This window comes from Bos grunniens, chromosome 13 (assembly GCF_055505025.1).
Source record: "Bos grunniens cultivar Pamir isolate PY7600 chromosome 13, Bosgru_T2T1.0, whole genome shotgun sequence".
Classification (NCBI taxonomy): domain Eukaryota; kingdom Metazoa; phylum Chordata; class Mammalia; order Artiodactyla; family Bovidae; genus Bos; species Bos grunniens.
The window spans coordinates 36,800,440-36,828,145 of NC_141177.1; the positions used below are offsets into that span (position 1 = coordinate 36,800,440).

The 27,706-nt window shown below is 43.9% G+C and overlaps 1 protein-coding gene across 5 annotated transcripts in view; it reads right to left on the reverse strand.

Moving 5' to 3' along the window:
* The window catches only part of DIP2C (DIP2 acetate--CoA ligase C (putative)), a 292,447-nt gene that overhangs the window by 69,090 nt on the left and 195,651 nt on the right, over positions 1 to 27,706 (reverse strand). For all 5 annotated transcript variants that reach the window (XM_086333509.1, XM_086333507.1, XM_086333508.1 and 2 more), the window contains 9 exons: positions 25,032 to 25,151; positions 23,420 to 23,617; positions 15,257 to 15,348; positions 9,171 to 9,281; positions 4,401 to 4,524; positions 4,044 to 4,153; positions 3,818 to 3,920; positions 2,129 to 2,193; positions 6 to 99 (listed from right to left, as the gene is read on the reverse strand). In XM_086333509.1, coding sequence (XP_086189635.1) covers positions 6 to 99; positions 2,129 to 2,193; positions 3,818 to 3,920; positions 4,044 to 4,153; positions 4,401 to 4,524; positions 9,171 to 9,281; positions 15,257 to 15,348; positions 23,420 to 23,617; positions 25,032 to 25,151 — 1,017 coding nt within the window. The remainder of the gene's footprint in view (positions 1 to 5; positions 100 to 2,128; positions 2,194 to 3,817; positions 3,921 to 4,043; positions 4,154 to 4,400; positions 4,525 to 9,170; positions 9,282 to 15,256; positions 15,349 to 23,419; positions 23,618 to 25,031; positions 25,152 to 27,706) is intronic.

Sequence of the window (27,706 nt, forward strand, 5' to 3'; positions counted from 1 at the left end):
CGCACCTTTGTACTGGCAGACCTTCTGAATCCAGGACAGCGGGTTCACCTTCATCAGCGCGTAGGGGATGCTAATCACATGCATCATGTTCATGACGCTCTGGAAGCAGGATACAGGGGTGAGCGGGCAGTGGGGTGGTGTGGGGATCCCATGAAGGGGGTAAACAGGGGGTGGTGAGGGAAGGTCCACATGGGCATGACCCTCCAAGAGGCTGTGGGCATGGAGGTGACTCCTCAGAGGGTGTCCTGGCGCCCCCAGCTTCTACTGATACAACTCAAAAGTCTAAATTCAAATCCTTTTCTTAGAAAAACTTAAGTGGAACAATCACTTTTTATTGGGTTTTCAGTATTGAAGCTTAACTCTCTAGTGTACTCTATTCATTTTGATTTGCAAACTTAATTTCCTTTATTAAATGTTACGCTGAACTCCAAGCAGCAGGGGAGAGTTGTCTGAATCCCCACTCTTCTGTCTGGCCTGGCTCATGTAGACCAGGGCCTGGAAAAAGCACTTATTTCTTTCAATGGACGACAAAAACTAGCTCTCTAGGTAAATGGGTCGGCACTCACACGTGCAGCCCGGACTCATACGTGGCTCATCCTCATCCTCTGTGGCTGCACCCCCTGAGCTGGCAAGAAGGAACCACGATGTGGGGACACACTGGACAAACCTACCCCATCAGCTCTGCCCTCTTTGTTGGTGAAGTGGTACAAGAGGGCGCAGAAGCTCTGGAGCAGCTCTGACAGAAGAGGACCACGTGCCCCTCCCTGCACTTGTGAGCCTGCTCACCGTCAGTGCTCACCCCACACCTTGGGCTTGTTGCCCACTCCATGCAGGTGTGAAGCATTTTTCATCATAAAGATGATGCTTTGCAAGAGTGGGAGCTGTCTAGTCAGGGACAAGCCTTGTTCCAGAAGGTGGCAACCAGAAAGAGACTCGCAACTGCCAGTTCCTGGGGCAGCAACCCAGAGCACAGCAACCAGCTGGTGACAACATTCACGAGATCTACCACAGAACTCTTGAAAGCAAGATTGTCACAAAAGAACTTCAAAAGCAACAGTCGTCAAGTAAGTAGATGGGCCACGTACTCATTACACATGAGGCCATATGGTTCTCATGAAAGGTCATCATTCCCACTGGACAGATGGGAAAACTGAGGCTCAGAGTGACTTGGGCAACAAACGATTCTTGGGCATGGGAGCAAGCGATGTGCCATGTCACACGCCACAGGAGAAGGACCAAAGTCCAACTTGGGTCCTCTGGGCTGTGCTCTTCCTGCAACACCAGCAGACAAGGGGGATGTGCATGTGGGGTTGTGCTTGTATGTCTTAATGATGAGTGTCCAGGCGCATATGGGAAGAAGTTGCTCAGGTGGAGCCCCAAACCTTTGTCTGCAGGATTTTTGCAAGCTCTCGTTCTAGTAACTTCTGGTTTATCAGGAAATAACAAATCCCACTTCTTATAGTTATGTTCCAATCACTTGTGTAAAACTACTAGAATTTTTTGCTTCAAAAAAGATGTAAAGTTTCAGCATAAGAAACTTAAAAAGAAAAATGGGTGAGCGGAAATCATCACATGTACAACAGACACAGGGAGCCTCTAAGCAGTGATGCTAAACACATCCTGAACAAGGCCATCACTTCTCACAGCACTAACAAAACGAGGCCTCTACAATTCATGCTGAAGTTCTGACCGAGGGGAAATCTGTAAGTATGTTTCCCCTGCAGCATAACTCCTGAAATGTTCATTAAACAACAATTCACAGAAAAACAAGAATGTTGCAGCCAAATCAGATGTGTGGGCAAAGTGACCCAAACGCAAGACGTCAAGGTTTCTGAGCTTGCCAATCTGAGCTGCCGCCCATGGGAAGGGAGATCCTGAACTTTCCTGAGCCTGAGAAAGGCCATGGTCACACTGCAGCCCCAGAACATGGCCCCCAACACACGCCAGCAGCTACCAACCTTCTGGTTTGCTGAGCTTTTGAAAGTTATGTTAGCTGACAACCGAAGACCTCCAGCAGTGGCAGCTTCTCTTTATCATGTGGGAGGAAGGGGTGAGATCACGATTCTAACCCTGACACGTAGCACATGCAAAGGTAAACAGGACAGCAGAGCCAGGCGGTCACACTCACCGTAAGGATTCCATGCCAGAGCCCAACGTCTTTCTTGAAATCCAACACATTCACAATCGTTTCAGCTGTACAAATAGAGAGTCAAAGATTTTAACAAAAGACAGTCACGGACCAAAGGACAAAGGAAATTCAGTATCACATCAGTGGCAAGGAATGGGTCTTAGAAACGTATCACTCCACTGTCTCTGAAGAAATGTTGCAGCCTCCAGTCAGAGGCTCAGAGACAGTGGCCTGCCTGGAACAGCAGCTCTTCAACCATCACTTAAAACACCCCACTCCTTCTCCTTTTATAATGTGTTTTCCCCCTCCCTTCCTTTTTCTTTCTTAAAATATTCTTTTCATGTCCCTCATATGTTCTCTCAAGAGAAGGAAATGATGTGTACTTGCAGGAGGAGGTGACTTCCAGCAAACGCACCACTAGAATGCACGCCAAAGTCTCATACCAGGTGCCTTGCCCCCATTTCAAAAAGGGACATTCAAAATACACAGCCTGTATTCTATTTTATGCAATATTTTTTAATGCAGAGAATTAGGGAGCAAATTTACATTATCTATCCTCCCCAGTGGCCACAAGAGTGACGGCTCTGGACCTTTGGGAAATTAGGGTAAGGAATACAGGTCATGAGGTGGTGAAAAAAAAATTGGAATTCAAACTGACAAACAGGGTGATCATCAGAAGTGATGTGTCTTTACATGTGAAACATCTGGACACTTGTCCAGGAACCGGACATCAGTGGAACATCTCCTGAGAGAGTGCACTGCTCTTAAGAAGGGAGACTGCCAGAAGGATGGTGAGAGAGAGAATGAGAACAGCAAGAAGAGCAAGAGTCTCCTCCATGACCCCTACCAGACTCCAGGAAGAGGCTCCAGCATGGCGACAGCCTGCAACATGGCCAGGGGACACCTGATGGCAGCCTTTCCAGTGGAGGGAACTTTGGGTATGTGATCTGACCCTTCCTCCCAGGAACCGTCAGCACTGTCAGCATGGTTATTACCTCAGTCACTCTATCCCTGTGCTCCCAGGACCACACCAAGCAGCGCAAGGACAGCACATCATGGAAACCAATGCTCGACTGTGAAGTGCAGCCCCAGAACCGAGGCAGTACAGGGAAGGGAGCGCTGTAGCACGGGGCATGTCTGTAAGGCCCCCAAAGAGGTTCCGGTGTGCATCCAGGGGTGAACACACTCCAACCATGTCAGCTATGTGTTACAGCCTGAACTGTTTTCTCCCCAATTCTTACCCTGGAGCCCTAACCCAGGTGTGACTATGTCTAGAGATGGGACTCTGAGGAGACAAACAGGAGCCTATAGGGTGGGGCCTGACCAACAGAATGGTGTCCTAACAAGGAGAGGAAGAGACTCCAGAGCTCGCTTGGCACACAGAGGAGGCCCTGTGAGGACACAGCCAGAGGCGCCATCACGGGCCAGGAACCAGGGCCTGCAGCCCTGGGCACTGGGCTCCACCCTCCAGACTGTGAGGCGGCAACACCTGCAGTTCAAGCCCCAGCCTATGGTGTCTGTTTTGGTTGCAGACTAGTAAGACACCAACTAAACCGTCCGACAAATGGACCTTGTTCAAGGCAGCCGGAGAGAAACTTAATCCGACTCTCCTCGTGACTGGTGGGCACAATACGCACTTCTCAGGGATGGATCTGGGGTCAGGATCCCCCAGCAGGGGTCTGCCCATACCTTCTGTGTAGCCACACGCCTGTGTGAGGGCCTGGCAGTGGGTCAGAAGCGCGATCCTCGTCACGGTCACCCCGAGCACACTTCCATCCTTGCACGTCTTGTACTGCAAAGAGAAGGGGCCAGGAGGGTAGAGCTCCAGGCCCACAGCCGCCGCTGACCCTGAGCTGTGTAAGGGTTGCAGCACGCGTCACTCAGCTCCCCACCTTGTCCAGACCCAGCGACTCACCTCAATATACGCAGTGTCATTATTTGCATCCTTAATGTGCGGGAACCAATCTCGAGGAGGTTTAGAGAGATGTTTTGACTCTGTGACAAACCATAATAGTTTTGGCCAACCTTGGAAATAAAGAACAAGTTCCTTTCAGGCAAGCATCACTCAGAAGACAGGTGTGACACCACCTTCCTGCTAATGGCAAGATCCACAGCAGCACAGGCCAGATCAAGTCTCTGTGTTTCCAAGTCTAAGGGCATGGTCAAGGTGCTGTGAGCCTCCAGGAGCCGAAGTCTGCCACATGCAGGCTAGGAGACCTCCTGTGTGGACTCAGGCCATGGGGCACACCCTCCCCACCCAGCCCGGGCTCACCTTTGAACTGCGGGATCTCCCCCGTCGGGCTCTTTGGCAGCCCCTTGTGGCAAGCATCGCTCGTCAAGGCTACAGTCACCCCACAGCTTCCAAGCAAGAACCCGATCTGCTGGCTTCCTGCATCCTGGAGACAGCAGCAAGGAGATAAGGTCACGAGTAGAGGTGATGGCCGCTCTCCCGACAAAGCATGGTCTTACCCTGGGATGGCACCAACCCCTCAGCAGAGGCTCAATCAGAGAGTCAGGGCTCGGCTGACGTCTGCATGGTGGGGGCCAAACCTTATGCTCTCTGCCCGCTGCCTAACCTTGGACAGGGCAAGAGCTTGGCCTCAGTGGTGTCATCTGCACCATCCCCTTGGCCTGCTGTGAGGGACGAAGAGAGGGAGCTCGGTGTGTGCTGGTGCGCTCATGGGGTCTTGTTTCATTCCCCTCTGGTTGAACAACACCATGACCATGGGCCACAGAGAGGATCCAAGAACATGCCTCTGGTCAGGACACTGACCCCAAGAAGTCTATGATCACACCCATGCCCACCACGGAAACAAACACGCCGCATGGAGTGAGGGCACCACTGCATGGACTGAGCAGCAGCATTTGGGAGCAGACACTGTGGGAGAGGCAGGCCTGGGTGGCGCCATCCCAAGCACCCAGCTGCCCACAAGTCAGTTAATTCACTTTCCTTACTCCCACCACTCCCTCCAGCTATGATTCAGAAAACAAAGCTGTAGAGCAGCCAGTGTTCCTGGAAGGGAAACATCAGGACTGCGGTGAGGCCATCAGCTCCTTCTTTCCCACTGCAGTAAAATCAGCAGCATCAACATCTCAGAACCACATCTTCCCAGTGCCTAGCTCCCACATCTCACTGCAGACTGACAAGCTCTTCTCTACAAGGAACCCTGCATGACCAGCCTCCACATGGCCTTGAAGCCCCAAGAAGGGGAGGCAGCCTGGTGCTTGGCGCATGGGGACCTTCCCATCCCAGGACCCTTGTGAGACTTTTCCTTCAAGTAGAGCTTTTTCAAAGAGAATTATATAATCTGTCACTTCACTGTGAATGTGGGCATCACATCATCAAAAGTTGGACCAGGCCAGGGGCAGGGAGATGGCTGTGCAGCCAGGTTCAGGGACAGACAGGCACTTCTCTGTGACAGTGAACTTTCAGGGACCACCTACAAACAGGGCACTCATAGTGGCTCAGGGGAGCTCCCAGGGCAACTGTCAGACCTGTCAGGGCTCACAGTGGAGGCCTGCTGTCCCCTAGGTCCTGTATTTCTAACATCTCCTCCTAAAGACCTTAAAACAGAGAGGAGAGGTTGAGAGAAACCAGGATCAGGATCCGTGGCTACCATGAAATTCAGCTTTGCACCTGCTCCTCAGCATCTTCTTGGTCTGGAAACTCTATTCAGAGGTCCAGGTGCATGCCCACTTCGCAGAGCCAGCCCTGCCTGCCCACTGGGCTGAGATAAGACCCCGCTGCCTGCTCTCAGAGGGTCCCCAGAGTCTCCTTCACACACCTGGACCCCTGAAGTTAAGCCCAGCTTGACCCCAGAGCCTCCATCTTCAGCCCTCCACAGGTCAGTTCTCCTGGACTCCGGGTCAGCACCCTGAGCCTGATCCTTGGGAACCCACCCACACCCCCACACCACCACCGTGCGGAAAAAGCTGCACAGAAGCTGCTCAGGAGGCATGAGAACCACTGTCCTGCGGCTGGAGCGCTCCCCTCTCCCATGCTGCCTGTGCGATTTTCCCTGGAACAGCTCTTTCTGGCCTGTGCTGGCTGGGGCCTTCCTCTGTAGAGCTCAGCTGTAGGGCCACAAAATCTCACAAACTCTCCTGTGCTGTGGAAGAAAAGGTGGACCACCTTTGAGTGAAAACCTCTCTCTCACTGTCATCCTTTCTCCAACAGAGCTGATGTGTGTCGTCACTTGCTAGGCAGTCTCTCCACACTCACAGTCCGTGACAGGTAACTTCCCAAGCAGCATTAAACGCGGCACATGACCATCCCCTACCCAGTCCCATCTCAGTCTCCCAGTCAGAGAGCATCAGCCATACTCATGAGAAGGATTCTCTCTAGTAAATGTGAGGTGAGTATATGGAAGCCCTCTTTCATGAACTCTGTATTTGTGGCCCTGAAACTACTAGCTGGTACTCTTCCAATTTTGATGTTTGTCTGCCCAAACTGCTAGCTTCTCAGCAAGTGGGTCATGTGCTAGATTCTAAGGTATGGACAGTCTGCACTGGTGCAGGACAGCGAGCTCCGAGTCCAGAGGCAGATGCTGATGCGCCAAGTGCTGCCAGGCTGGACTCCTGTGGCCTCAGGGCTCACTCGGTCTCTGGTCTACGGAACTGAATGCACAATTTCACCTCTGGCATGGCCTTGCCACTCCCCATGCTGGCAGATGGGAATTGGCTTCACAGCTCCCACCAGCCCACAGGTCTACTCTGTTGTCCTTTGGCCTTCACAGACCAGCTCAGCACCCTCAAGAAGGTGGAGAAGCCAACCACCGTCCACACCTGCCCACTGTGGCACAGTCCCAGGGGGATATCCCTTTCTACTACTATGAACTTCTCGAGTGAAAAACCAGCCTTCACCCCTCATTCCAAGAATAAGAATAAAGAAATACACATGGGACCAAGTTGTTCTGTGAAGCTCAACAACACTCAAAATTTGGAAAATCTGGTTCTCTTTAGGCCCTTTAAGACAAGGTTAGTGTGCACAGGACTCGTGGCTAGAAGATTCAAAACTTCATCACCAGTGCCACTGTGCACCTCTCACCTCGTGCTCTATGGCAACCAAGCCAGTGCATTCTTCATTTAAAAGTAAGAAAAGTTTTCTGAGGACAAACACTCTGTTCTGAAGGCACAGACTGAGCCCAATTCACAGCTTCTGGCTTCAGGACAGCCTGTGAGTCATCTCCTGGTTCTGTCCTTTCAGGCGTGTTCTGAGGGAGAGAGGGCCAGGAAGGAACCCCAGCCTTTTCTTCTGAGAGAGGGTTCCCGGTCCTGAGGTTAACAGTGACCATCTGAGGGTCTGATGCGCCTAGGAGATGAGTGAGACAGAGCCACGTGGCAGGCCACAGCCAGGAACACCTATGATGGCTACAGGCAAGTCTCAGGAACCCCAACAGATGCAGGTGAGACACTCAGCCTTCACTCAGCAACCCCTGGCCAGGATGTGGCAGAGGCAGGTGCCTCTTCGTTCAAGTGATTTTCCTCTGCAAACCAGCCTTGGTCTGGAAGACAGGAGGCTCTAGACATAAAGTAGACAAATACTTTCTACATGTGATGAGTGAACAACAACTGCCACTCACAATGATAAACATTCAGGGGTCCACTTACTGCAGTGCCCATGGAGAATCTGTGTCTCCACCTGTAAACCTACAAATCCCTCCTGATTATCATCAGAGAATCCAAAGGACCCCAGTCCCCTGCATTAGGTGTCAATTAAAAAGGAGCATCACACACCTGAGCACCTTCCCAGATCAGCAACACCACCAGAGAACCACAGGGGAGACCATGGCTACTGCTCAGGGAATCTTCAAGCCCTTCTGCATTCCCTGTCAGTTGTGAAGGTCACAGGGCTCAGGGAGATGAGGAAGCACGTTATTGGTTGTGTATTATACCCCAGGAATGCTAGAGGCAAACCCTTGCAAATATCGGGGTTCTCCTCAGGCCACTAGAAGGGGCTCTGATGTCAAGGGCTGCAGGGCTCACCCCACTTCCAGAGCCACTTGCAGCCCTGCCCTCCTTGCAAGTGCACCCAGGAGGCCAAGTAGGAAGCTTGCATATTTTGTACCCAGGAAATGGAAACAGCAACCATTCCCCAATCATTTTCTAAAGTAACCCCATGTTCTCCCTTCCAACTCAGGAGCAGAGTTTCAAAGGCACCCACACACCATGAGCAGACCTTGAGGCATTTCCCCATTTTTATATCAGAGTAGCCACAAAGACAGCTGGAAGATTCTCTGGAAACTCAGCCTGAGCACGTGAAAGCCCTACATTTTGGAGCTGGGAGAGTCACCTCACAGTCTGTTCACGATGATGTGCTAAACGATGCCAGATAAATCCAGGGTGGAGCCCCAGGGCACAAGCCGTAACACAAGCAGTGGCAGAACCACCCCACAGCCATGGGCTCCGTCTCCGTCCACAATATCAGAGAGTCTCTGGAGGACCATCAGCACCAACCCCAGCAGAGCCTCTTCTCCTCACCCTCCCTTCCAAAGTTACTGCAGGTCTACGGCGCAAGAAGCAGTCATTTACGTGGACAAAGACACACGCTGCTGTGTAGGATTCTGATGCTGGACTACACTACAACTGTGACAGCAAGATAAGTTACTTATTCTTTTAGAATAAGATTCAACAAATTATAGCTGAACCTGGGACTTGACAACATCCTAACACCCGAACAAATGCGACAACTGCCACCCCTGAAAAATAAGTAAAAAGTCCACCATTTACTCAGATTTCTAGCACAGTGACACTGAAAAACAAGACACTGGAACGCCTGGCTTTCCGGCAGATCACCCTGCTCACACACGGAAGGCACCACCACTAGCAGCAGCTGACTCTGGCCACTGCGCTGACTGGAATCAGGGCTGGGATGGCCGATGAGAACTACACAGAGTTTCAGAGACAAGGTAGGCAGCCCTGGCCTTTCCGATACACATGCTGCTGAGAGGAACGCTCTACAGACACTGTTTGCACGTTCCGACCCCACAACAGAACCTTCCAGCATGGCCAAGGGGCCTCAACAGAAAGAAGGGTTCTTTACCTTTCTGGTAAGGGGCACCTCAATGGGCACAGGCACGACTTCGGCCAGCAGGCAGCCATAGAAAGCCACCATGGAGGCAGCGGGGTCGTTGTTGGGGAACACCAGTGCCACCTGGACCCAGAGAGAGAGAGAAGGATTAACACTGACACCATTCCACTAGAAAAAATTAACATGCCCCATTTAAAAATGCATTTTAATAAGTTATCAGATACTCTTCCTTTAGCTCATGTGGAAGGCAAACAGATTATCCACGGTCCTCTCTGTCACCACATCAGAATGCAACTATCCATGCTGTTTACATGTTATCTTCCCCAAAGGCATGTACTCTTACACAGACGAAACCAGTATGTACACACTACTTGTCTCTCACTGTTGTCACTGGGCTCTAAAGTGTGTCCCTGTGCTTCCACATGGTCTTCACCATGGTGACTGCATGCTGGGCACGTCCTCCCTAAAGTGCTGGACTCCGAGCAATGCTATTCTGACCCCGGTTTGACTTCAGCACCCCAAGCCTTGGTTTTCTTACCTGAAAAGTGAGAATACTAGCTAGTAGAACCTACATGCCAGTGTTGTAGTAAAGGTCAAGTGAGAAAATGTCTAAGGCTCACACTGTGCCTGGCACATGGCGGGCAGCCGTGAATGGCACCCACCCAAAAGGCCCTGGGTTTGGCCGGCCCTCACAGCAAAGGTTTCTGTGAACACCAGCCCACACCTTCTGCCACACACTGCCTCTTGGGCTCAGCCTGTGAAGAGCTAGGAGCAGAATAATCATGGAATTCTAAAAGGTAAATTATCCAAGTAGCCAAATAATGCATTGTATGATTTTTCAAATGTTTCTCAGAAGAACCTTAAGAACAATCTTTTACCAGATGGGCTGATAATTATTTATTCTTGTATGAACTGTGTTTCATTTCCTGTGTCTATTTATCTGCTAGTATTTACATTTTATAGTATTAACTCATATTTGATGCAAAAACTTCTTGATATAATGCTTTCCATTCTCATGAGAGCATTTAGTGACGTATGTACACTTGTCAAGTGTTTGACAGACTCTTCGCCACATTTATGTTCACCGGGCGCTCAGGTCAGCATCTGCAGTGGAGCTAGTGCAGGCTCCGTCTGCTTGCTCTTCATCACCCAACCCTCCTTCTGGAGCAGCCCTCCCTACTCCGGCCTGAGCAGCCACCTTTAGGATGGAACAGGCAGTCCTACTTTCGGATCCGCACCGACCCCTGCCCCGAGCTCTGCAGGACTCTGCCTCATGAGAACACAAGCTCTTCCCAGGTGCTACTGTTGCATCTGCACTGCCCTTCCTTGTTAATAATTAACCACATAAATCCCATGATTTAGCAGATGTATGTTTTTTGTATTACTCTATCAAGAAATTTAACCCATTTTTCTTTAGAAACATCCTAACTAGAACTTACTGACTTTGTCATGAACAGCTGGATAAAACATCTTAATCACCTCAACATCTAAGTAAGCAGGTTGGCATAAAGGATTCAGATGACAGCTAAGGACAGAGAAGGCTGCATCTTAACCCTGACCCTGCAAGCAACTCAGGATAGCTGATGGAAACAAATTAAGTTTGGGATTACGTGAAGATTTCCTTTCTATATGGCATTCCTATAATTTACTAAAATCAGACAATGAGAGCCAAATGAAACCATAAGGCCATTAAAAGCCATGCTGCACTACTGAAGAATTTTAAGAAACTCTGCAAAAAAACTGTTAATGAGATATTAATCTTAATTTTGTCCCCAAAACACCCAAGCAGATGCCAGGCTACCATTAGTAGGACTTCCAAGGAGGAACGAAAGGATTTATTTGCATGTCTCTGCATATAAACCACAAACTATTTTTAAAATGATCTGAGGTTTACACTGGCCTCAGGTATTCTGTCTTCAGCTGGTGGTCTGAGAGTAGACAGCATCTGTTTTTAGATCTGGATCTGGCAAAACAACAATATTCAGTCAAACGTTTGCAAAGCATCCAGGGCACCACTGCTGCTAAGATTGCTCTCCCTGAACCAAAACAGAGGAAAATACAGGAGATGCAGTTCCTCCCCAGACCAGTGACTCCACCCCAAAGTCCTCCTAGAGTACCTAGTCTGCAAGCAGGAGTCTTCAAGAGCACAGCACTGAGCAAAAGAAGGCGCTGCTTCCACAGCTAGACTGTGGGTCAACGAAGCCCAAGATTCTGGTCTGGTGCCATCCCAGCTCTGTTCATAGGACAGTCAATTTGATCCAGGATTTTAAATTCCCACTGCTTGATCACTAAAGTTCATGCTGAAAATGTCATGTTATATAACCTTGCAGAGTTGGGTTAAAACAGGATGAAATGTTATATTAACATCAAGGGAATCAAAGCAAGATACAAAATTGTATATTATACTCTCAAAAATATAAAAGTGACAGAAAACAGTCAATACCTACAACCTCTTTTAGAATCAAAACTGAATTTTTTTTTAAGAATTTAAGAAAGGGAAGACTGTTTGTATCATTCTCACCACATTTCCCTTTTATATCTCTATCAGTCACAAGTCCTGTGTTTTGCTAACTGCACAGTGATTCCAGTGCAATACACATATGGACACTTCATTTTCATAAACCCACACGGTTTCTTTCTGTTCGATTCCCTATGTATTCCCTGGCATTTCATTGCACTTTATGCACAGAGCATAACAGGCATCAAGAGACCACCTCCTTGGTCTGCTCTCCTCCACTGGTCTTCCCATACCAGCCACATACCACAGAACTCCCCTCAGTCCTTTCCACTCTGTCCTAGAAACTGACCAAGAGCTCTGGGCTTGCTTTTTCTCCCCAAGAAGTTGTCTCACATTCCAGAAGCTCCCAAAATGAGAACACTCTCTGTCCTTCTAAAACAGTAAGTATCTGTATCTCTCACCATCTTTTTGGAGACCTTTTTCATTTTCCAACTTACAGATAGCCAATTATCAATATCTTCATTTTTCCCTAACATAGTAAGCTCCCTGAAGGCAGGCTTCACATATGATGCATCTCTGTGTATTCCACAGCTCCTACTACAATATCCTGAAACCTTTTCAGCTTAGGCACATAAATGTTTTTTCAAAGCCCAAGCAGGTACCCCCCTCAAAGTGCATTAAGAGGGTCACCCACATAAAGAGCATCTACAATTTTTATGCCAAAGACAGACTGTTCATTATCCTTGGGAGAATTACATTTAATTTAAAACAATTTTCAAAGAGGTAAAGAACCTGTTTATTGTGATAGAAGGTTACTATCAACTGAACACTACAGTGGCATATGCTTATTAATAGGCATTTATATGCACATGCCGTATCCCAGCCACATGAATACTTTCAAAGGAATAATTTAGAAATGCAGCCCTCCTCACACAATTCAAACCACCTGCTGCTGAAAAGAATAGTTTCACATAGTCTATCAAAATCTGTCCCCACATTCTTTCTTACAGCTGAACAGAGATGGTTTATTTTACAACTGGTACTGAAAATGAACTTTAAAAATTTGCAGGCCAAGACTTAAAAAAATGACTCTACTGAGACCTACTAACCAAATTATAAGGGAGACATTATCCATGCAACTGACATTTTATTGTGATAAAATAAATCTAACGAAGTTTATCATGCTGCCTGTTTTCAAGTATACATTTCAGTGGCATTAAGTAGATTCACACTTGTAAAACCATCATCAGCTATCCATTTCCAGAACATTTTCACTTTCCTAAACTGTAACTCTGCCCCCATAAACAGTTAACTCCCCATTTCCTCCTTCCCACAGCCCCTGGTCACCTTCATTCTTCTGTCTCTAGGAATTTAAGTACTCTAAGTACCTTGTATGAATGGAACCATACAATATTTGTTCTTTTGTGACTGGCTTATTTCACTGAGCATAATGTCCTCAAGGTCGTTCCACATTGTAGAACATATAAGGATTTCCTTCCTTTTTAAGGCTACATAACATTACACAGTATGAATATACCATATTCTGTTTATCCGTTCACCCCTCCATGGATGCTTGAACTGCTGCCACCTTTTGGGTTTTGTGAATACTGCTGCTGTGAAAAGTAGTGTAGATGTTTATCCGTTCAAGTTCTTGCTTTCAGTTCTTTTGAATCACTGGGTCAAATGTTTAAGTTTTTTAAGGAACCACCACAGTATTGTTTTCCACAATGGCTACACCACTATATATTCCTAAAAGCAATAGAAGGGTTCCAATTTCTCAATGTTGCTAACACTTATTATTTCTTCATCCTAGTAAGTGTGAGGTGGTATCTCACTGTGGTTTTGTTGTATTTTTCCCTAATGATTAGTGATGCTGAGCATATTTTCATGGGCTTATTTGGCTATTTGTAAATCTTCCAAAGAAAAAGGTCTATTCAAGCACTGTGGCTGGTTTTTAAACTTTTGTAAAATATATGATTTGTAAACATTTCTCCCATTCTATGTTTTCACTCTCGACAATGTCCTTTGGTCCACTGAAGTTTTTAATTCTGATGAAGTACAACCTACCAATTTTTTTTATTCCCTTTGCTTTTGGTGCCATATCTAAGAAATCATTGCCAAATTCAATATCATGAAACATGTTTTATGTTTTATCTAAAGAGTTTAGATAATAGTAATTAGATATTTAATTCATTTTGAGTTAATTATTTAATATACACTACATGTGTGCCAAATCATTTCAGTCATGTTTGACTGTGTGACCCTATGAACTGTAGCCCGCCAGGCTTCTCTGTCCATGGGATTCTCCAGGCAAAAATACTGGAGTGGATGGCCATGCCCTTCTCCAGAGGATTTTCCCAATCCAGGGACCGAACCCACGTCTCTTGGGTCTCCTGCATCAGCAGGCAGGTTCTTTATCACTAGCACCACCTGGGAAGCCCCAATATATGCTATAAAGGTTCAATTTTGGGTTTTTGGTTATACATATTCAGTTTTCCCAGCACCATTTGTTGAGTACACTAGCCCTTCTCCCATTTAATGTCTTAGCATCCTTCTTGAAAGTGACTTAACCGTACATGTGAGGATTTATTTCTGGGCTTTCTATGCTATTCCTTTGGTCTGTATCTGTCCTTGTGTTAATACCATACTGTTTTGATTACTGTAGCTTTACAGTAAGTTTAATAATGAGGACATGTGAGACCCATGATTGACTTTTAAAAGCTAGAGGTCAAACAAGTTCATTAAACTGCAGAGAATCATAGCCTACCACAGAATCCTAGGGCTGCAGCAATCTTATTAAACATTCTTCATAACGAACCCATGCTTTTGTAATATCTCATAAGTAAATCATAGCTTGTATTCTTGCTCATTTATGGTGCTCCACAATGAAACTTCTATAAAATTCATTTGGAGTCTCTGGTGCAGGTGGATAACCCAGTCTTGGGGCATGAAGGTACAGAGCAACGTATGGAAAAAAAGTCACTCCACTTAAGGCAAGAAAAGTAGGTTCTACATGCAGGCCCACATCTTATTCATGGGTAAAGCTTGGGCCAGATTAACTGCTCTGTGTGTAACATTAAAAAGGAAATACTAACATCTGTTCTCAGTAAATTGGCATACTGCAGTAAGAATAAAATTCTTTTCGACCAAAGACAGTAGCCTGTATCTACAAATTTAATAGTAGGAAAGGAATGTACCAGTGGTTTGCTGCAAGGATTCTTGGTATCACTCACTGATACAAAACAGTCTACGAGCACACAACTGTCCTGCATCCTCAGACAGACAGCTGTTTCCCATTAGGTCATATGTGTCAGGGGTTAGGAATATACATCCTGGGGCTAGACAGAAATAGCTGTGAGCACTGGCTACACCATTTTCTGGACACGTGCCTTCATCTGATATGACTCTTATCCTCTCAAGTCCCAGTTTCCTTGTGGATAACCCACGAGAACTACTACAGTCAAGCTCACTGAGCTACTATAAAGGTTACACCTGCTGAATAATCTCTTCTGGCTTGTGGAAGCCTGATTTGGTAATATGAGTATTAGGAGGCATTAAAATTTGCAACTTTAAAACAGTAGGTATCTTCTCCACCTCAGACCACATGTCCTGCAGATGCAATAATTTAAATTGCACTTACCCTATCTCCAGGTCGCACCATAGGCTCTTGTTTTGTACCTAATTTATGCAGAATGTTGTAAGCAACCTTCATACTTCTTGTCCACAGCTTGCCTATCAATACAAATTATAAAGACACAATTAATTGTACACATGCATTTTCTACTGTGTATATGTATGTAAATTAACCTATATTGAGAGTACTACTTTTTCACTTTAAGCTTTCAGGTTATTCTGAGTCCTTAGAATCCAGATGGGAAACAAAAGCCAGCAACTCTGACTTATAAAATCTGAGCAGCATGAACAACAAAATAAGGTATTAAATACAAACACCTAGGGTGCTAAGAACCTACAGCAAAGCCACAGAGAATTTAACTATCATCACAGAAGTAGACGAGGATTTCTAGGGAGTAAAACACGGGAGGGACTACGGCATTAGTGAGTTACCACTAATTTATGTTGTTCAAAATGACACATATTTTCCTTTTTTAATGAGTCCTGCTTTGTGTGGTTCAGCTCAGTCATGTCGACTCTTTGCAACCCCATGGACTGCAGCATACCAGGCTTCCCTGTCCGTCACCAACTCCTAGAGCTTATTCAAACTCATATCCATCAAGTCAGTGAGGTCATCCAACCATCTCATCCTCTGTTGTCCCCTTCTCCTTCCCAGCATCAGAGTCTTTTCCAATGAGCCAGTTCTTCGCATCAGGTGGCCAAAGTATTGGAGTTTCAGCTTCAGCATCAGTCCTTCTAATGAACACCCAGGACTGATTTCCTTTAGGATGGACTAATTGGATCTCCTTGCAGTCCAAGGGACTCTCAAGAGTCTTCTCCAACACCACAGTTCAAAAGCATCCATTCTTCGGCACTCAGCTTTCTTTATAGTCCAACTTTCACATCCATATATGACTATTAGAAAAACCATAGCTTTGACTAGATGGACCTTTGTTGGCAAAGTAATGTCTCTGCTTTTTAATATGCTATTTAGGTGGGTCATAGCTTTTCTTCCAAGGAGCAAGCATCTTTTCATTTCATAGCTGCAGTCACCATCTACAGTGATTTTGGAGCCCAAGAAAATAAAGTCTCTCATGGTTTCCAGTGCTTCCCCATCTATTAGCCATGAAGTGATGGGATCAGATGCCATGATCTTAGTTTTCTGAATGTTGAATTTTAAGCCAGCTTTTTCACTCTCCTCTTTCACTTTCATCAGGAGGCTCTTTAGTTCTTCTTCACTTTCTGCCATAAGGGTGGTGTCATCTGCATATCTGAAGTTAGTAATATTTCTCCCTGCAATCTTGATTCCAGCTTGTACTTCATCCAGCCCAGCATTTCTCATGACACACTCTGCATATATGTTAAATAAGCAGGGTGACAATATACAGCCTTGACGTACTCCTTTCCCAATTTGGAACCAGTCTGTTGTTCTATGTCCAGTTCTAACTGTTGCTTCTTGACCTACATACAGATTTCTCAGGACACAGGTCAGGTGGTCTGGTGTTCCTATCTCTTGAAGAATTTTCCACAGTTTCTTGTGATCCACACAGTCAAAGGCTTTGATATAGTCAATAAAGCAGAAGCAGATGGTTTTCTGGAACTCTCTTGCTTTTTCAAATGATCCAAAGGATGTTGGTAATTTGATCTCTGGTCCCTCTGGCTTTTATAAATCCAGCTTGAACATCTGGAAGTACATGGTTCACATACTGTTGAAGTCTGGCTTGGAGAATTTTGAGCATTACTTTACTAGCATATGAGATGAGTGCAATTGTGTGGTAGTTTGAGCATTCTTTGGCATTGCCTTTCTTTGGGATTGGAATGAAAACTGACCTTTTCCAGTCCTGTGGCCACTGCTGAGTTTTCCAAATTTGCTGACATACTGAATGCAGCACTTTCACAGCATCATCTTTTAGGATTTGAAATAGCTCAACTGGAATTCCATCAACTCCACTAGCTTTGTTCATAGTGATGCTTCATAAGGCCCACTTAACTTCACATTCCAGGATGTCTGGCTCTAGGTGAGTGATCATACCATTGTGCTCATCTGGGCTGTGAAGATCTTTTTTGTATAGTTCTGTGTATTCTTGCCACCTCTTAATACCTTCTGCTTCTGTTAGGTCCATACCATTTCTGTCCTTCATTGTGCCCATCTTTGCATGAAATGTTCCCTTGGTATGTCTAATTTTCTTGAAGAGATCTCTAGTCTTTCCCATTCTATTGTTTTCCTCTATTTCTTTGCATTGATCATTTAGGAAGGCTTTCTTATTTCTCCTTGCTATTCTTTGGAACTCTGCATTCAGATGGATATATCTTTCCTTTTCTCCTTTGCCTTTAGCTTCTCTTCATTTCTCAGCTATTTGTAAGGCCTCCTCAGACAACCATTTTGCCTTTTTACATTTCTTTTTCTTGGGGATGGTCTTGATCACTGCCTCCTATACAATGTCACGAGCCTCCGTCCATAGTTCTTCAGGAACTCTATCAGATCATGGCTCTTCTGTCCATGGAATTTTTCTTTGAATCTATTTGTCACTTCCACTGTATAATCATAAGTGATTTGTGTGATTGCAAAAAACATAAAGGCTACTTAGGATGGCTTCTGTAGGGTCTGATACCCCTCCTTCCCTGTGTCCTAAGTTTCTCAACTTTAATTTTTCCTAACTGCAGAGTTTTACAGTTTTTAGACAGTAACCCTTGAATTTAGATAAAGATTATGGTAAGAATTTTGAACTAAAGTTTTGAACGCTGGGGGAAAAAACACTCCAAAATAGGATTAAAAAGATTTTTAAGAACATAAGAAAAATGACCAGTTTTGAAGAACCTGCAGATTCAAATCCCTGCCTACCTCTCAGTGCCAGACATTTTCTCAGCAGGTCTAGGTGACAGCAAACAGTCTGAGATTGAATCAAAATGACTTTTAAAACCTAACATGAATTCTTGGGACACATAAATGCCTTTTATAACATTAGGTTCTATAAGCTTTCAGAAGCAGTCAAAGTGTTAAGAGATTTGCAATAATAGTAAAGTGAAAGTCTCAGTCTTGTTCTACTCTTTGTGACCCCATGGACTGTAGCCAGGATCCTCTGTCCATGGAATTTTCCAGGCCAGGATACTAGAGTGCATACCCATTCCCTTCTTCAGGGGATCTTCCCAACCCAGGGACCAATCCCAGGTCTCCCACACTGTAGGCAGATTCTTTATCATCTGAGCCATGAGGGAAGCCCAAGAACACTGGAGTGAGTAGCCTATTCCTTCTCCAGAAGATCTTCCTGACCCAGGAATCGAACCAGAATCTCCTCATTGCTGGCGGATTCTTTACCAGCTAAGCCACCAGGGAAACAATAGTATAGTAAAGATAACAACAATTTGAACTATTTCCTATAAATGTAATCTCTGTTCTAATCTCTTTCCTATTTAAAATGTAAAAGCTAAATTAATATACAGTTTAAATGAAAAGAATCTGAATTTGTCTTATTTCATATTGGATTCTGTAGCAACACAATTTAGGGTTGCTCCTGTCTTCCTACCAATGGATTTATCAACTTGTCTCCCCCCATAGTGATTAGGGAACAAAGAGGACTTTTCCACTGTTTCTGATTCCTGTAATTCCTAGACATTCCTGGCTCACAGTATGTGCTCAACAAATGTTTGTTTTATTAACAGCAAATTAAGCAAGTTGTAAAAAGCACAAAATTACGGTATTCATTTGAGCCTACTTGAGTACTAAGAGTAATTACTGTGACATTTTATTCATGCACCTCTTCCACCTTCCTTAACTCTATCTCCTCAAGACTGTCTACTTTACAATTATTTGGTTTTTATTTGGTGATTGTATTTTCTCCCCAAAGAGTTACTAGCCATTAGAAATAACTCAGGGAGTTATTTTTTTCCTAAAGAAATCACAAATACTTTGTGCTGTCAGATTTCTTTCTTTCTTTCTTTTTTTTAAATAAAATCAATCTTTTAATGGAGCTGAAAAGCATAGGTGAAAACCACTATAACTTATTTTTTTTCTTTTTTTTTTAATTTTTATTTTTAAACTTTACAAAATTGTATTAGTTTTGCCAAATATCAAAATGAATCCGCCACAGGTATACATGTGTTCCCCATCCTGAACCCTCCTCCCTCCTCCCTCCCCATACCATCCCTCTGGGTCCTCCCAGTGCACTAGCCCCAAGCATCCAGTATCATGCATTGAACCTGGGCTGGCAACTCATTTCATACATGATATTTTACATGTTTCAATGCCATTCTCCCAAATCTTCCCACCCTCTCCCTCTCCCACTGTGAACAATGTTAGGAAATTATTTTGGCTGAACAAACAATTACAATCAACTTGTTTTAACTGAAACAAAAAATCAATGTGTTGTAAACTAACACATCAATTACAATCAATTAGCACCATTATATTTTCTTAAAAATTTCAGTTTCATTCTCAGTTTGGAATATTAAAGCTGGTATCATCATAAAGTCATACAAAAGCCAATTTACAACAGACAATTTGAAAAAGGCAACAACACACTTTGGCAAAGTTCTAGAAATATTCTTCTAGTAGAAAAAATAAACAGCAAATTGCTGATTTAAATTAAAGACAATACAACAGTTCTTGACTGATTTAGAAGGGAGAACGAAAAAAATTTCCCAACCAGGAACACTCACCCAGGCAAAGTTATCATTCAGAACTGAAGGACAGATAAAGTTTTCCAGACAAGCTAAAAGCTAAAGAAATTCATCACCACTAAAGCAGTCTTACAAATTCTTCCAAAAAACAAAAGACAAGAAAACACTTTCAAACTCATTTTACAAGGCCTGTGTTATCCTCATATCAAAACAAGATAAGGACACCATGAAAAAATTAGAGGTCTGAAGAAAACAAATGCACAAATCCTCAACAATATATTAGCAAACCAAATTCAATAATATGTTAAGATGATAATACACCATGATCAAATGGGATTTATTCCAGAAATGCAAGGATGGTTCAACATCGACAAGTCAATTAATGTGAATAATACGGCACATTAACAGAATGAAGGATAAAAATCATATGACCATCTCAGCTGATGCAGAAAAAAATGTTAAAAATTCAATATCCATTTATGATAAAAACTCTCAACAAAGTGGGTACAGAGAAAACATACCTAACAAAATAAAAGTCCTATATGATAAATTCAAATATCAATAACCTCAGATATGCAGATGATACCACCCTTATGGCAGAAAGTGAAGAGGAACTAAAAAGCCTCTTGATGAAAGTGAAAGTGGAGTGAAAAAGCTGGCTTAAAGCTCAACATTCAGAAAACGAAGATCATGGCATCTGGTCCCATCACTTCATGGGAAATAGATGGGGAAACAGTGGAAACAGTGTCAGACTTTCTTTGTGGGGGCTCCAAAATCACTGCAGATGGTGACTGCAGCCATGAAATTAAAAGACGCTTACTCCTTGGAAGGAAAGTTATGACCAACCTAGATAGCATATTCAAAAGCAGAGACATTACTTTGCCAACAAAGGTCCGTCTAGTCAAGGCTATGGCTTTTCCTGTGGTCATGTATGGATGTGACAGTTGGACTGTGAAGAAGGCTGAGTGCCGAAGAATTGATGCTTTTGAACTGTGGTGTTGGAGAAGACTCTTGAGAGTCCCTTGGACTGCAAGGAGATCCAACCAGTCCATTCTGAAGGAGATCAGCCCTGGGTGTTCTTTGGAAGGAATGATGCTAAAGCTGAAACTCCAGTACTTTGGCCACCTCATGCGAAGAGTTGACTCATTAGAAAAGACTCTGATGCTGGGAGGGATTGGGGGCAGGAGGAGAAGGGGACGACGGAGGATGAGATAGCTGGATGGCATCACTGACTCGATGGACGTGAGTCTGAGTGAACTACGGGAGCTGGTGACGGACAGGGAGGCCTGGCGTGCTGCGATTCATGGGGTCGCAAAGAGTAGGACACAACTGAGCAACTGATCTGATCTGATGACAAATTCACAGCTAACAGCATACTGAACAATGAAAACCTGAAGCATTTCCTCTAAGATTCAGAAATAAGACACGGATGCTCACTTTTGCCATGTTTATTCAATAAAGTATTGTTTAAGTCCTAGCCAGAGTAGCCAGGCCAAAAAAAAAAAAAAGCATTCAAACTGGAAAAGGAAGATGAAAAACTGTCACTACTTGCAGATAACATGACATTATACATAGAAAACCTTAAGACAATACAGAAAAAACAGAGTAATAAATGAATTCAGTAAAGTAGTAAAATACAAAATCAATGTACTGCTGTTATCAGAAAACTGCTGTGTCTATATACTAATAATAAACTACTAGAACGAGAAACCAAGAAAAAGATCCTATTTACAACAGCATTGAAAAGAAGAAATTCCTCAAAATAAATTTAATTAGGAGGTAAAAGACCTGTACATTCAAAACTGTTAAGACTTGGGACTTCTCTGGAGGCCTGGTGGTTTAAGGCCTCGTGCTTCCACTGTAGGGGGCACAGGTCCGATCCCTGGCTGGGAACTTAAGATCCAGCGTGCCGCATGGTGTGGCAAAGAACAAACAAACCAAAAAAACCCACTACAAAAAGCACAATGAAAATTAAGCCCCATAAAATCTGCATCTTAAAAAAAAAACCAAACTGTAAGACTGATAAAGAAGCTGAAGATAACACAAACAAATGGAAAGATATTCTGTGCTCATGGATTAGAAAAAGCAGTTGTGTTAAAGTATCCGTACTACTCAAAGCAATCTAAATCCAATCCCAATCAAAATTACAACAGCACTGTTCACAGAAATAGAACAAACAATTTTAAAATTTGTATGAAACCCTGAAAGACCCCAAATGGCCAAAGTCATCTTAAGAAAGAAAAACAAAGCTAGAGACATCATGCTCCCTGACATTACAAAACTACCAGTAATAAGAACAGTATGATACTGGCACAAAATCAGACATATAGATCAATGAGACAGAATAACCCATAAATAAACCCATGCATATATGTCAACTGATGTATGACAAAACAGCCAAGAAAGGGAAAAGGACAGTCTTTCAATAAATGATGCTTGGAAAACAGTACCCAATCAGCTCCTGGTCTGAACCTGGCCAGGGACGAGGGTCAGGCAGGAAAGTCTTCTATCTTTCTGACTGACTAAAATTTATTTCTAAGAGTATAATTAAAAAAAAAATCAATCCTATGTCCCATTATGGGTAAAATACCCTTTATCCACTAAGAATTTCCCAACAAAGCTAGAAGAAAAAAATTGAGACTATGAAAACATACGCTCCTGAATCCCATTTCCTTCCATGAGATGCAGAGGATAATGATGAAGTCTACAGTGGGGGCCTTCTGGGCCCCACTAAAAGCTGGGTTATGTTACTTAACACAACACCTGGCTCTTGAGCTCCACTGCTAATGGAGAAAACAGTTTCTTTCCTACCTGCAATTAGAAGAGCATTATTATCATAGAAATAAAACCAGAAGTTAAAAATGGTAATGTAACCTCACACGTGCAGATATAAGCCATTTTGTCTTTTAGTTATGAAGCTGATTTCTTTGCAATGCTGCTGCACCAGAGTGTGTGAAAATGACCTGACAATTTGCTTTCTCCGTGGCCCCTTATCTGTGAAGCAAAGAGAAAGGGATCTCTCTTGTATAGTTAACTATTTCCCAAAGTTTATGGACTGCATTAATCATACTGAATAAAGAGCAAAAGTTTGCTTCCCTTGCTTGCTAGAAAAGTACTGTGGAAACAAATGTTGTTTCTTCTAAGTGATGCATGTCAAAGAGTTCTATATACATTCTTTCTTGTTTCATTTCTTTAACTACCAATCCTTCTTCAAAGCATTAATTTAATATACATTCCAAGATATAAAATCCAACATCTTATTATTAGAGTTATAGTCACTAATTTTTGTATCACTTTCTGGTTTTTACTAAAAATCATTAACAAATAATAATTTTTCACATTCAAATCGAATAATTTTCCTATACTGGCTAGGCCCAAAAGTTCATTTGGGTTTTCAATAGTATCCTACAGGAAAACGCAAATGAACTTTTTGGCCAATCCAATATTTCCTTTTGGGTTCCATTTATTTCCATATTGGAAACATAAGGCAACACAAATATAAACTTCCACCCTGAAAGTGGCAGTTGTGTGCAGGCACAAGCAGACAAAAGATGGATAAGCCTCAAAGGATTACCGTAAGTGAGGATGTAGAGAGGTTTTCCGTTCGTGTCCATCGTGGTCAAGCACGGGGCCTTTGGTGAGATGGTCCCCCATCGCTGTAACGCTGCTTCTAAAGATGGAGGCCAATTTGTAACCACACCCAGCTGCTCCCCACGCATCGCCAACATCTGGGCTCCCTCTGGCTTTGGCTGGTTTGGATCTGGTTGTTGAACTAAATACATTTGAACACAGAAGGTTTTCAAGAAAAATACATCCATTATTAGCACAATCATTCTTATTCATTTTAAAGAAGCCAGAAGACTTATACTTGAGTTAGAAATTTATTACAGGAAACATGCACAGGTGCTTTTCTAGAATTAGAGCTACATCTGACATATGAGCCTCATGGATATAACCAAAGCACATAATTCTTCCAACATCCAAGGCAATGTCAGGATGTGGAACTTAGGGAGACCTGAATGCATTTATAAACTGACAAGTAAAACTATGCATTTTAACACACCTAGAGTCTAACATTACAATGCTGCTGCTGCTGCTGCTAAGTCGCTTCAGTTGTGTCCGACTCTGTGCGACCCCAGAGACATCAGCCCATCAGGCTTCCCCGTTCCTGGGATTCTCCAGGCAAGACACTGGAGTGGGTTGCCACTTCCTTCTCCAATGCATGAAAGCGAAAAGTCAAAGTGAAGTCGCTCAGTCATGTCCGACTCCAGCGACCGCAGGGACTGCAGCCCACCAGGCTCCTCTGTCCATGGGATCTTCCAGGCAAAAGTACTGGAGTGGGGTGCCATGTTTAAAACATCAATTCTCAACATACACCAGTAATTGTAGACTCCAAAGAGTTCAAATCTGGCTGAAGTATATTGTGCCCTTAAATATGGAGATGTAAATTTGAATTTGCTACAACCACTACGAGTAACTAGCACAGCTCATATTTTCTTAAGTAAAACAAAGATAAATGCCCTATAATAAGAACAATCTGCCCGACTCTTTAGATGGGTGAGAATCTGAGAGGTGATTCTTTTTACTTCTGGGAAGGTTTCTCTTACAGCATATGACAGATGATTTCCACATGCTGGCTAGAAAATCAACCATGTCTTTCTTGTGGCACAAAGACCAAGAAAATAAGGAGACTGGGTTTGATAAAACAAGCAGTACTTTGTTTCAATTTTGGGTTTTCTTGTATTAAAAGGTTCAGCAGTGTTCAGAGTGAAGACATCCAGCTCCTGAAGCTGTCCAGAGAGGCAGCAAGGCAAGATTCCCACAGCTCACTTTGCATTCCTCTAAAGCCTACGGAGAGAGAATGCACTGCTTGCTGAGCTCAGGTTGTCTGATTTCCTTGCATTCCTGAAGCTTCATGGAGTCCTTAGAAAGAGGACTGGCTCATGGAACAAAATCACATGCTTCTCAGAGTCAGAACCAGTGGTACTGACCCAGCTGTTTGAGGACTGAGCATATGTTTAAAGGGACCTTGCGGAACAGTACCTACAGTTTCTAGGCAGGATTCCTGTTTCCTGTGAACACAAAGATTATTGTTTTTAAAGATCAAACAACCTTGGTCAAGAAATAACTACAGTTTATGGAGTCACAGAAACACTGGACGAGGGGGTAGGGAGGGGCTCTTTCACCTTCTAGTAGTTCTTCAAAGTCATCGACGAAGAATTCCCGTAAGGGTGGTCGTTTGGGTCGTTTGAGGGTATTGACAAGCTGCTGGATCTTTGCAGATACGCGGCTACTTACAGGCACACCTGAAAACAGAATCATGAGGCAGGTGGACTGACTCTCAGCACAAACCACCATAAACAAGCAGCCACAGTAAAAACGGCTGTGGAACCACACTCTGTCCCATCTCAGCCTGGTGCCCTCTGTGTCCCTAGATGACTTCTGTCAACAAGAACATTCCAAGGAGAGTGGTCCCAGCATGTGGCCTTGCTGGGAAGCCTCAACAGAGAATAAAGATGGAGCAGAAATGATGCTCTTTACACTGTGAGCTGTCTGGCTCTGGTGACCTTGGGAACAGCTCCAGACCACAGACTGGGCTTGGTCCCACCTCTATTCCTAAAAAAAGGGTCTGTCATCTCCTCATTCATACCCGTCTCAGGTTCTCCTCTGTCTGATCAGAAAGCTGATGAAGCAGCGAGACCTTCCCCAAGACCCCGTCTCCTGAGACCACCTGTGCTCAGCCTCCAGTTGTCACCCCGACACCTCCCAATGAAAGTACAGGAACCTGAGGAGCTACAAGTGCCACTATCCTCTTTCAGGTGACAGTCAGGTCCCTTCTATATGCCTTTCAGACCCACTCTCCTGAGTGAACATTTAGGGAACACATCCCAGAAGCAAAGCAACCAAAGTCTCTAAATTCAATTTATGATATTAACACAGAACTCACATATATTAATATTTATCCATATGTACGGAGGAAAATAAACCCCACCTTATAATACGTTTCTTAGGATAATAAATGCTACATAGTTTTGAAAATGATGAGTGAAAAAGACATGGAATTTTTAAAAATTTAAATGAATGAACAAAAAGGAGCACCAAGACACTGAAGCCACAACTGGATCAAATGTACCCTCCTCTGCAGGCAGATTTCATTCCCATTCAAAGGTGCTTAGAAACCTGAACCTGTAAATTTACAGGCCTAGAACCTTCTAAGCTCCTGGACAAAAGAACCACAACCACAAGAGGTCTTTCCTGTTCTGACTGAGCCAGAGCCCTTTATCCATGGCACATGCGTGTGTGTTCAGTCTCTCAGTCAAGTCTGACACTTTGTGAATCCATGGACTGTAGCCCGTCACACTCCTCTGTCCATTGGATTCTCCAGGCAAGAATACTGGACTGGGCTGCCACACCTTCCTCAGGGGATCTTTCCGACCCAGGGGTCAAACCTGTATCTCCCATGTCTCCTGCACTGATAGGTGGGTTCTTTACTGCTAACGTCACTTGGGAAGCCATCCACCACACAGTGTCACAAAAACACAACTCAGCTTTTGGAATGAGTACGACAGCTTTCAAGGAAATTTTTCAATCAAATAACCACTTTAATAGTCTCAAAATATCCTATGAGCACTTTCAGAATTGAGATATTAAATATTTTACAATCTTGAAAATATATAAAAATATGCAACCCAGAATTCTCAATATCTAAACATAATATTCCCCTATTAAATAGTCCCAGCTAATCTGGTTAGCTGATCCCAGCTAATCAGACTTAAATTGAAGAAAGTGGGGAAAACCACTAGACCATTCAGGTATGACGTAAATCAAATCCCTTACGATTACAGAGAGGAAGTAACAAATAGACTCAAAGGATTAGATCTGACAGGGTGCTTGAAGAACTATGGATGGAAGTGCATGACATTGGATAGGATGCATCACCATCCCCAAGAAAATGAAAGGCAAAAAGGCAAAACGGTTGTCTGTGGAGGCCTTACAAATAGCTGAGAAAAGAAGAGAAGCTAAAGACAAATGAGAAAAGGAAAGATATACCCATCTGAATGCAGAGTTCCGAAGAATAGCAAGGAGAAATAAGAAAGCCTTCCTCAATGATCAATGTAAAGAAACAGAGGAAAACAACAGAATGGGAGACTAGAGATCTCTTCAAAATTAGAGATACCAAGGGAACATTTCATGCAAAGATGGGCACAATGAAGGACAGAAATGGTATGGACCTAACAGAAGCAGAAGATATTAAGAAGAGGTGGCAAGAATACACAGAACTATACAAAAAAGATCTTCATGACCCAGATAAGCATCATGGTGTGACCATTCAACTAGAACCAGACATCCTGGAATGAGAAGTCAACTGGGCTTTAGGAAGCATCACTATGAACAAAGCTAGTGGAGGTGATGGAATTCCAGTTGAGCTATTTCAAATCCTAAAAGATGATGCTGTGAAAGTGCTGCACTCAATATGCCAGCAAATTTGGAAAACTCAGCAGTGGCCCCAGGACTGGAAAAGGTCAGTTTTCATTCAATCTCAAAAAAAGGCAATGCCAAAGAATGTTCAAACCACTGCACAATTGCACTCATCTCACATACTAGCAAAGTAATGCTCAAAATTCTCCAAGCCAGGTTTCAATAGTACATGAACCATGAACTTCCAGATGGTCAAGCTGAATTTATAAAAGCCTGAGGAACCAGGATCAAATTGCCAACATCTGCTGGATCATCAAAAAAAGCAAGAGTTCCAGAAAAAAACCTACTTCTGCTTCATTGACTACGCCAAAACCTTTGTGTGGATCACAACAAACTGGAAAATTCTGAAAGAGATGGGAATACCAGACCACCTGACCTGCCT